Raw genomic sequence first — 10,450 nt, 5'->3', positions numbered from 1 at the left:
CTCTGTCAGCTTCCCAAGGGAAACAGCAATGTGGGAGCTAAGTTCACTCCCAGGATGGGCACTCTGTTCCAGCTATGAGAAAGTTGGAATTTGACTATTTCAGATTTGAGTATATAATGTTCAAGTGCACATGCACTTTGAACAAAAGCATAAACCCTTATCTGTAGTAAGAACTACTTTCTATGGCAGCCAGCTAGAGATACACAAAATGCATCTGATCAGCTTATAGGACAAATTACCCTTGCGTGGGAGAGCGATGTACTATCCCAACTGCCCTTCAGGTTTATGAACTCTCCTCATTTACCTCTATCCATCTTTCTTTTAGATAGCTGCCACTGGCCTCTGGCACTGCATCAGGAGTGTTAGCAGTTTATTGGTGAGACCGCAAGGAGTTAAAGTGTTTGCTTTAATGCTACAACCTTGACAGACACATAGCTGCAACCACATCGGGTTGCCTCGGTGGAAGTTTCTGACTCTTAAGTTTGAGCTTCTGATCTGGAAGACCAAAGGTTGACAGTCTCCACTGCAAGGAAGAATGCTCAGGGCCTGTTCTGTTCTCTCTTGCCCGCTACTTGCAAGTTTTATGTGCATCAAATCAAGGTGCATCAGGATTGCTAATAATTTTGGGGTTTTTTTTTTCTATTTTTCTCAGTGTAACAGAGTTTCATTAAGCCTGGTTAAGTAATCTGCTGGACTGGAGGGAATACCCCCAAGTGTAACATAGTAGAAATGTACAATGCAGCTGGAGGCCTCTGAAACTACTTCCAGATATTCAGAACCTACAAAGAAGTTCTTCAGATAGCCACTATACTGTGCATGTTCTGAACCAACACAGTCCTTCCCACAGCATGCACCTTCCCATAGCACAACACATGTAGTTTCTAAGGACAGAGCATAAAAGTCAGTGGAAAACAATCAAGGCTCATCTTCCAGCTCCTCCAGCAATTTCTGAAGTCATTATAAATTAATTTGGCAGAGGAGTGTCACAAACACTTCATGCATGCAGAAAGATGTATTTCAAATAAGCACTCAAAAGATCAGAAAAAGGCAAGTTTCCCTGTAGGGCTGGTATTTCAGGAGTGCTTGGTACCATGCCACCTGCTGATATTACAGTGAGCCACTGACGTCAGCATGCTCTCCTGGAAAAGGAAAGACCCTTTAAAGAACAAGTTGCTACTCATTTAACATAGCAGAAAGCACACATCATGAGGTAAGTGTACTCCAAGGAGGAGACTACAGTGAAACAAAGGCAGATGGAAATCAGTGCTTTGGTCCCTATCCAAAGGACAAGGACTGTGACTGGCCACAACAACTCCTTTTCCAACAAGTGAGCACAGAGCAGCTGTGGTGCAGACAAGGATGCACAGCTTGAATTTTCCTTGCATACAAAAAAAGGTTACACCTTCATTCAAACCCACAGGAGCTTTTCAGCCTCCGTAGAAGATGCTATTTTAAATAGAAGTAGTAATTTAAAATAAAAAAGGTGGTCACCATGGCCTGTGAAGAGACCTCATGTGCATAGAACAAACTACAGAAAGGACTCATTACTGAGTGGAAGGACGGTGGTATTCAGTCAGGACATCTTCTAGAACTACAAGTAGCCTAGAACTTGTAGTATCTTGACATGTTTTCCAGAAGAACTTGGGGGGGGGGAAACAAAGTGCAACATTGCCCAGAACGGGCCTTCAGTTCTCACCAGAAAGTGGTGAGAAGTACCCTGCTTACCTTGGATGGTGGAATTCAGGAAACAGTTAAACTTAAGATGATGATAATGCTTGAGCAACTGGTTACCTGGCCCTCCTGATCTTTGCATAGTACTGGCAACTATTTTGGGCAACTACATAGCTCTCTCCATCCAGAAGCATCAGCAAACTAAAAATAACACTCGCTTAAGAATAAAAGTAACAGACAGCATGTGTTCCAAGATACACTCTCTTAGGTACAGTTCTAGAAACAGCCATGTTTAAAATGACATTCATAAAACTTAATTTTTTGTTTTGTTTTTTTAATGGCTAAGTGACCTCCCTTCATACATACTGGGGGCAGCGCATGAAAGGACAGCAACAAGTACTTTGGGGACTTGCTCACATGTGCAGGCCAGGAACAGTGTTTCCAGAAATGACAGAGCTGAAAAATGTCAAATGAGACCCTGAGATGCAGGTGAACATGGGAAAACATGCCAAAATCCAGAACCCATCTGGAGTTGAAAACTGAGGAACGCAGACTGAAGGGATTACAGACCAGAGCACAGCAGGAGCTGGGCTGCTCTTACTATTAATATAACCAGCTCATTTAAGTACATGGAACAGCACAGAACATGATCCTGCAACAGCTGGGACTGTAGAACACCCCTTAAAACCAAGCAAGAGTTTAGCACAGAGTGGTGGCAGCTGCAAACTGTCCGAGGACAATAAACTTCAAGAGGAATCAAGTACACAGCAAAATGCATCCTCCAATAGAGACAGAAGAGAACCCGTCCTGGTAAGAACCCTAATGCAAGGAACACGTTTTAACAATCTTTCCTCATTCTGTCAGTAACAGTCAAGATCGTTTACACTGCACCTCCTAAAGGGGAATAAATTATTGCACAGTCTAAACAAAACGTAAGAAGATGCTTGCTGTAGACACAGCTTGCTCAACACACCTTCCTAAAGCTAGGTAGTGAACTTAAGGAAGAGGTGCCATAAGAAAACATGCTAATAGTATGTTAATTTGCCTGCTCCAAGTCCTTGTTTGATGGGCAGAGATAACACGTCGCTCTACTCTGTAGTTTCAGCTTCCAAATTGGCTGTATGGCACATGTGTCGATGAAGGTGCTGCACTTGGTTTTACACTCATAGAAGCTGCTCAGAATCAGCCGTTCAGTGTTTAAACAACTTGCAGAAACTACTGAAATCTCTGAGCCTCTCCCTCGCCAAAAAGCAAAGGAAAACATACATGGTGCAAGTCAGGGAAAGAAGGTGAAAAAAAGCACTTGAAAGATGCACAAGAGTTGAAATTTTCTTTCTGTCTTCCTCCCCCAGTAGAGTAGCAAAGAGGAGGCAGAAGAAGAGAAACAGCAGAGTTCAATGGAAGGCAGAAGGTTCCCGATGGGCTCACCGATGGCTCAGTGCTGCTGTACAGGTGATGACTTGTTGCTTCACTGCTGCTTGGTTTTAAGGGATAATCTCTGTATCATCTTGTAAAGGAGACCAAAGTGCTGGAAACAGAAGGAAAATAAGTAACCATGAGTCCTTATAAATTCTAATAAAATAACTGTGTTCTACACTGAAAGAAAATCTAGAAGGCTTAAAAGAATACTAATGTGCAAATGCAATACTTTGTTTGGATCATCTACTAGCACTCTCATCCTGAAGACAAAGCAGGACTTGGTGAATTACGAGGAATGATTACAATGAAGCCAGTTACTTAAAGTTGTACAAAAAGCGCCAGCTTACAGAAGTGTTTGTGCAGGCCTGTATCACCCCCATTGTAAAGATGCAAACCCTTAAAGATTTTAGATTTTTTGATGCAATTCTGTTCCTTCTGAACTGGAGGAGAAAGATTCAGATTTCAACACATGCATGATACTGGTCACTACAAAAACACTGCTGCTAGCAGTTTCAGGAATGTCAGAATGAACCAGGCAAACACAGAGATTCACAGTAGTTCATAATCCTTTAACTGGATCTTCTCTTTCACCATTTCACCAGCGACTTAGAAATTCACTTAACTCCTCTTTTGATTCTGCTTTGATTAATTGCATTTTGATTTGATAACAGCTACTTCAGATATTTGACAGATATAACAATATCCAGGCTTCAAGTAATAACAAACATAATGAAGATAGCTGACAGAAATCAAAGTGTATGTTTCCCCTCCTGTTTATGCTGTTACATTGGATGTTTAAATGCTTGTTGTTTCCCCAGACAAATAATAAACACACATAACACCAAGAGATCAAAATTTAGATTGACCTAAAGCACTTCGCTTTCATTCATGTTCTTCAGACAACCCAGCCAGGATCAGAAGCTGTCGTGGTTTAGCCCCAGCCAGCAATTAAGTACCACACAGCCACTTTCTCACTCCCTCCACCATCCCCCGCAGTGGGATGGGGGAGAGAATCAGGAAAAACTCGTGGGTTGAGCTGAAAACAGTTTAATAGGACAGCAAGAGAAGAGGAAACAACAATTACAGCAATAATAATAATGATAATAATAATACTGACAAAGGAATGTACAAGAACAAGTGATGCCCTATGCAGCAATTGATCACCACCCAGTGATCGATAGCCTGTCTCCAAGCAGCGATTCCCACCCTACAGCTAACTCCAGTTTATGTACTGGGCGTGTGGCCAGTCTGGGTGAACTGTTCCAGCTGTGCCACCTCCCAGTTTCTTGTGCGCCTCCTCACTGGCAGAGCATGAGAATCTGAAAAGCCCTTGACTGAGCATAAGCACTACAACTACTTAACCACATCTAAAACTTCAGTGTGTTATCAACATTATTCTCATACCAACTCCAAAGCACAGCACTGTACCGGCTATCAGGAAGAAAAAACAACTCCATCCCAGCTGAAACCAAGGACAGAAGCCTAGCTCACAGTGACTCTCTTAACACTTAAACAAAACCAGGAAATTTAAACTGGCTGGCCAAGGCGTGAAGTATCACATTTCCAGGAGTATGGACACAGGATGTATTTATGGTTTCATTTGCGGGGGGGGACGACGACCACACAAAAAAAACCCCACCACACGAAACACACACAAAAAAACCCCAAAAAACCAAAACCAACCCAAAACCCTGAAGATGCATTTCTAAACTGCATCCCAAGTTCAGATACTCAAAGGATCTCCTAACACTCCTACCTTACTACAAGCTGCAAACCTTTAACATTACAGCAGATATTAGCTACCTTGAGAAGTTTCAGTCTGAAGCTGTCACATAGCCAAAATAGCTTAACAAGTGAGTTATGCATGTCCTTGACCAAGAGAAGGAGCTCTGTAAAATAGTTTTGCACTAGAATGGCAAGAGATTGCCTTCAGCACAGCCAACTGATATACTCAAAAACATACATATCAAAAAGATTACTACTTTTAGAGTGGCATGGCATTATTGTTCCAGCTTCGGTGCTGGGACTCTGTGAGCATCAGTTACTGTAGCTAACGTGATTTACTGAGGAAAATAATACATCCACCTTCTGCTTCTCTTACCTGCACTGCAACATAGGCAACACCAAGGTAGGCTGCAATACAGACAGCCAGAAGCAGGTCAAAGATCGCTGGCTTGACCCTGCAATAGAGAACACATGAAATTGCTACAGCAGGTACTGCCACAGAGAGACACAATAGCCCAACATACCCAAGGGAATTCCGTACCTGTATGCATTCATCACCTGTTTCAGCTGGTCATAGAAAACAAACTCGGGGTCCCTGTGAAAAGAAGAAATTCTTCAGGTTGTATGACACTTCTTGACATTGCAGTAAGGATAGCCCAGACCTCTGTTCCCAAGGAGTTCATCCAACCAGAGACAGGCAAGCATGACCACCTTGCATACCAGTTTTGAACCGACCTGAGTTGTCAAGTGTTTCTTTTCCTAAAATCAAAAGCCTAATAATACAATTCAGAACACATGCTGTTCAGCTGGCTCAGAAGAGGCACATGGAAGATGCCTCACTGGATTCATGAAACTGCTTCAACCCAAGCAGGTTAGACAGGATGGAAGCTGCCTTTTTGCAATTAAAGAAATCTTTTTAGGAGACCGTAGTCTTTTCCTGCATTCAGACAGAAGCAGCACCAAGAGTGGGAAGGGTGGAACCAAAACAGTGAAAAAACAAGCTCTTCAGACAGAGGGAGCTGCTGGGACTTCTTACTGTGCTGTGAGGAATGGTGAAGAGCTTTATCTGGGAGAAGAGAGAGCATGAACCACAACTGGCAGGAAAGCAGAAAAGAGCAATCACTTCCAGCTACATGCCAAGAAGTCAGAAAAGCTGCAGCCCAGAGACAAAATTAATTGGAAGGGTAAGCCAGTTTGCATGCCCTGTCTGGCTCTGTCATCTCTTTTCTTACCTTTTGTCTGCCTTTACATGATGCTGTTTGACATCCTTCAGGTAGCGACCCATATAATATTCTAAGGTGTTGAGGAAGGTGCTGTCTTTATGAATCAGCTGGGCAGCCCTGGGCTGACTGCTCAGCCAGTCCATTACTGATTCTATTTGCTCCTGCTGGATCTGCTGCAGAAAAATACCACCAAGAGGGAGTCAACCACACATATGCTGAGACCAGACCCCTCTCCCAGACTTGCCTCCTTTCTCCCACAGATTACAAAAATGCACTTGTGCTCACCATCTGATCCGTGAAGATCTGTAGATCTGCAGGTGCCCCCTTGCAAGGGAAAAAAAAACCCAGGCTGTTGGTGAGAGCAACCTTGGCTGGGCAGGACAAGTCTGGCTAGCACTACATGACAGGCAACCCTTACCTTGTCTGTTAGGTTGTAGATGACCCTTGTCAAAGCCTCAGCAATGATCCTAGTATTCCTGGTTAGTGCCTTAGTGTCTATTCGTGCCCTAAAGCAAAAGAGGGGATTATGGACTTGTCAACAGGATCAGCTTCCTATAGCAACCACCCTTTTTCACTGCATCAGGCATAAGACTGAATCCAGAGCCCAACTCCTAGTGTTTTTTCACCTATCCTCTGATCATCAGAAGAGCGCAAGCAGTCACGAGGCCAATTTGTATTTACAGACTGGAATTCAACAGCAGCCATCCCTAAGGCCTCTAACCTCCTATCCATGATGCTGTTGCGCAGGCTGTCTCGGTGGCTCTCCAGATGGGAGATGGTGAATGCTGGCAAGCGTCGGATTGCAAAACGCTCATGCTCCCACGCCAGCATGTCCTCAGCCAAGTTTATCTTCTTGTGTACCATGGAAAACTTCACCTCTGGGAACTGGCTGGCAACAACCTGAGGGAAAGGACAAGCTATCCAGGGTGTCATGTCACTGCATAGCCCCATCTTGCGCTGCCCGTCCACCTAGACCCAGTTTTCCTGTGTTCCAGAAGATAAATACACTTCCACCTGTAAGGTGCAGTTATTGCCATTAAAAAGCTATTTTAGTGTCAAAAAAGCTGTTTTAATGTGACTACAGAAATCAACTGGGTAGCTTTTGCTAGCAACAAGCCACACGTAAGTGCAGTAGAAAATGCAGCAGATCTAGCCTGCTTCATTTGGGACTGTGGCATGAGGATTTGTCTGCACTTAAATTCAAGTGACCATAAACAATACATGAAGTATTTCAATGGCACACCCTTTCTTCACATCTTACTCCCTGCATTCCTCTCTTGGAGAGCTGCAGCTCCCCACAGTAAGTCATAAGTTCCCATCTACCTAAAATGGTTTTTCATTACCATCTCCAGTTCTCTCAGAAACGCATGTTGCAAGGTTCCCTCCTTGGGAGGCTTTGAGACATGGAGATGAAGGCTGTTGCCTCGTCCTAGAGTATCAAGGCAGAGAACAAATGCTACGTTGTCCTGCAGCAGGCTGGAATCTGGAACAGAAAAATTCAAACCTTTATTACTATGTTTCATGCTGGGATTTCCATTCCAAAAAAGCAAGGCCCACACAAGGAGGTTCTCACAGGAGGGCTGACATACTCGACAACATAATTGTACTAAAAGGCCTTGCCACAGAACATGCTGGAATGCCAGCCCCTAACTCACCAGTGTGGTCCAAATTGTCTTCCAGCCACCGCTTGGTTCCTTGATAATTAAACTTGCCACCTCCAGATGCAAAGAATAGCAAGTTATACCTGCCCATCAAAGGACGACAGAAAAGTGTTAGCACGCTGTACTGCATGGCTACCGAACACCTTTACGCAGCCTTGGAGGTGTGGTGAAATCACAACAGCTAGCACCTGACATTCAAGGCAAGCTGTCCATTAACAAACACTTCCTACATGCCACATACTAAGGTAACAGCAGGACACTGGGAGTTCCCCATGCTTGAGGATGGAAATCTGCTTCCCACATCATTCCCTTCACTTGTGCCCAAGCTTGAGCAGAGCTACAGAAAAGAAACCAAAGGAAGGAGCATGGCCATTAACAGCAGCTGTATACTCAGAGGGAAGCAAAACAGAGAAAAGGAAGTAAAAGACTGCTTGTAAAACTCTACAGGACCGGAGCAAAAGCCCTTCTTATCTGATCTCAGCTACACACATTCAACCAAGAATATGGTAGTGTCTTACCCAGCATGGGTACGTCTGTAGGTATAGAGCCGGGAAAACAGCCTGGCTAGTTCCAGTAGCACTGAAATACCACTGCCATTGGAGTCAGCACCATGTGACAGCCACTGCAGAATGAAGTGGGACAGAGACAAGGTGACAACCCTACATTTACTCTCATGTACCAGAACAGCCTTCAAGATAGCACACAACCATGCTCCACTTATAACTGCCCCATATCTTTAAGGCCAAGAAAAAAAAAGCTACTAGGAAGAAAATTAACTCTATCCCAGGCTGAAACCAGGACACATAGGGGCAGAGGCCACCTGAGAAAAAACAGACAGGAACACAGAGGCAGGAATAGAGAGCTGCAGGAAGAAAGAATACTCACTGGAGCCACTCCAAAAGAATCATAGTGGGCAACTATCACAACAGTGGGCAGGTCTTCTCCACCCAGCCCCGTAAGCCTTCCCTGCAGAGGAAAGAGACGAGTGTCACTCAGTATTGCCCTTTGTGCACCTGTACAAAGACAACCTGACTTCTACATGCCTGCTGAGTTGGCAATGGCCTCAGTTCTCAGGAGTTCAGATACTTACCTGGATGAGACTCCCCTGACTTCCCCTATCAGTCCAAATGTCTCATGAGGACCAAATAAGAGAAGGCATCCCATCAATGTTGCCAGTCTGAATCAGTATACAACTCACCTCCACGCTTGGTATGAGCCAGTCATTGATAGCTTTGCTTTGAGCCCCGCTGGTCACCATCTGGAAGCCATTGGCAGTTGCTGTGTGCAGCAGAACTAAAACAACAACAAAAGTAGTACACCTGGGAAAGTTTCATCCCTTTTTTTTTCTCCCTTGCTAATTCAGCTCTGGAGAAACCAGCTTTTAACCATTTAAGCCTCTCACTTATTGCTTGTGTTTCTGCGTTGACACAGAATCCTGGTGACCATGCATTTTCATTGTGTGCTGAAATCCTAATATTTTGAGCTGGCTAAAACAAAAACTTTTCTCCAGCAGTCCTAAAGTTTATCATGAGCAGCAGATCAGTAAGACAGTAAAGTTATTTACAGTGGAATACACAGAAGCACTGAACTGACTTGTGGTCAGGCAAAAAGCTTCAGCTTCTACCAACACACTGTAGTCACTTAACGTCTTCGATGTTGTTTTTAACTTGAGTTTTGCTTTCTATCTTACTTGCAACAGTGTGAAGCTGAGAACTCACTCCATGCAACTGTATTTCCAAATACAATCAAGTAGTACTCTCTCTTATACTGTGGTTTTTTCCCATTAAATCTCAAAGCACTTTAACAAAGACGAAATAAACACGAAGGCAACAGAACACTGGTTCATGGTGCGTATGACACAGCAGACTGCTCCCAGAGATGCGATCGGGACTGTCTTCCTCTAAACCTTTCCCACCCCTTGTCAGAACTCACCTTCTGCAGCCGAGGCAGAACCCTGTGATGCAGAAGCAGCCCGTGTTTGTTCATAGATAGACAGCAGCTCTTCGTCTTCCACTGCAAAGTAGACTGGCACAATGGTTTCCATAGCAAGCATTTCCGGCTCTATCTCCATGAATTGCTGAAGATGTAAGTGAGACACAAACTTAGCATCTGCTAAACATGCAAGAGGGCAGAAAAAAAATTAACCACCAAAGCAGACAGAGAAAACTAAGTTTTAAAATTAGAATATGATTTATTGTGCATTACAACAGCAACCCAAGCCTCCAACCCTCTCAAATACATCTCCCAACAGAAGAGAAGGGGAACCTTTTTTTTTTTTTACCCTTACAACATCCTGTGGGACAGAAGAGATAGATCGTGGCAAGATGATCACCACAGCACCAGCTGACTGGCGGAGAGCCTTCTGGTACTGCTCATACGAGAAATCCACAAGCCGCATCATGACACAGCGGCGGCTCAAGACATCCGCTTCTACAGTGCGGGCTTCTGTGTTAAGCACTGCACTCCTGGTGCCTGTGAGGAGAGAACAGCAAGAGGTTTTGTAAGTGGTTTCATCACATTCCCTTTGCTTGAGCCTAGTTCCTTCTCAGCACAGTCTTGGTGACAGTCTGATGAGCTTCAGAGCAGCGAGGACCTGAAGAAAGCTAAGTTCATCTCCTCCTCCTTATCCAAGAAGGAAGAGAGATCTGTGTTTTTCCCTTGCATCCATCAGAGCAACATCTGTGCAGCCATGTCCTGGCAGGCTCCCCTTACTCCAGCACTACGCAGCCTCACTCACCTTCCAGTCTTTCT

The 10,450-nt window shown here is 44.2% G+C and overlaps 1 protein-coding gene across 1 annotated transcript; it reads right to left on the bottom strand.

Moving 5' to 3' along the window:
* Nucleotides 1-945: 945 nt before the first annotated feature.
* On the bottom strand, nucleotides 946-10,166 carry NCLN (nicalin). The gene is made up of 15 exons (XM_010290975.1): nucleotides 9,981-10,166; nucleotides 9,632-9,776; nucleotides 8,898-8,992; nucleotides 8,585-8,665; nucleotides 8,218-8,321; nucleotides 7,694-7,782; nucleotides 7,382-7,521; nucleotides 6,760-6,938; nucleotides 6,457-6,544; nucleotides 6,324-6,362; nucleotides 6,048-6,211; nucleotides 5,357-5,410; nucleotides 5,192-5,270; nucleotides 3,100-3,199; nucleotides 946-1,139 (listed from the first exon to the last, which is right to left on the bottom strand). The coding sequence occupies exons 1-14, from the start codon at nucleotides 10,098-10,100 to the stop codon at nucleotides 3,140-3,142; spliced, it is 1,437 nt and encodes a 478-aa protein (XP_010289277.1). The 5' UTR covers nucleotides 10,101-10,166; the 3' UTR covers nucleotides 946-1,139; nucleotides 3,100-3,139.
* Between the last annotated feature and the right edge of the window lie 284 nt (nucleotides 10,167-10,450).

Source organism: Phaethon lepturus, unplaced genomic scaffold, assembly GCF_000687285.1.
Source record: "Phaethon lepturus isolate BGI_N335 unplaced genomic scaffold, ASM68728v1 Scaffold29327, whole genome shotgun sequence".
In the NCBI taxonomy this organism is placed as follows: Eukaryota; Metazoa; Chordata; class Aves; order Phaethontiformes; family Phaethontidae; genus Phaethon; species Phaethon lepturus.
The sequence above is the reverse complement of the archived record's forward strand: the minus strand, read 5'-3'. Positions and strand labels throughout refer to the sequence as shown.

What these genes read in the sequence shown, in the direction of transcription:
- NCLN (XM_010290975.1), bottom strand. Translation starts at nt 10,100, where the DNA reads ATGATGCGGCTTGTGGATTTCTCGTATGAGCAGTACCAGAAGGCTCTC. An exon ending in TTCTGCCTCGGCTGCAGAAG is followed by an intron (nt 8,993 to 9,631) that starts GTGAGTTCTGAC and finishes TTGTTGTTTTAG; the next exon opens with TTCTGCTGCACACAGCAACT. An exon ending in TTCTGAGAGAACTGGAGATG is followed by an intron (nt 6,939 to 7,381) that starts GTAATGAAAAAC and finishes CCTTTCCCTCAG; the next exon opens with GTTGTTGCCAGCCAGTTCCC.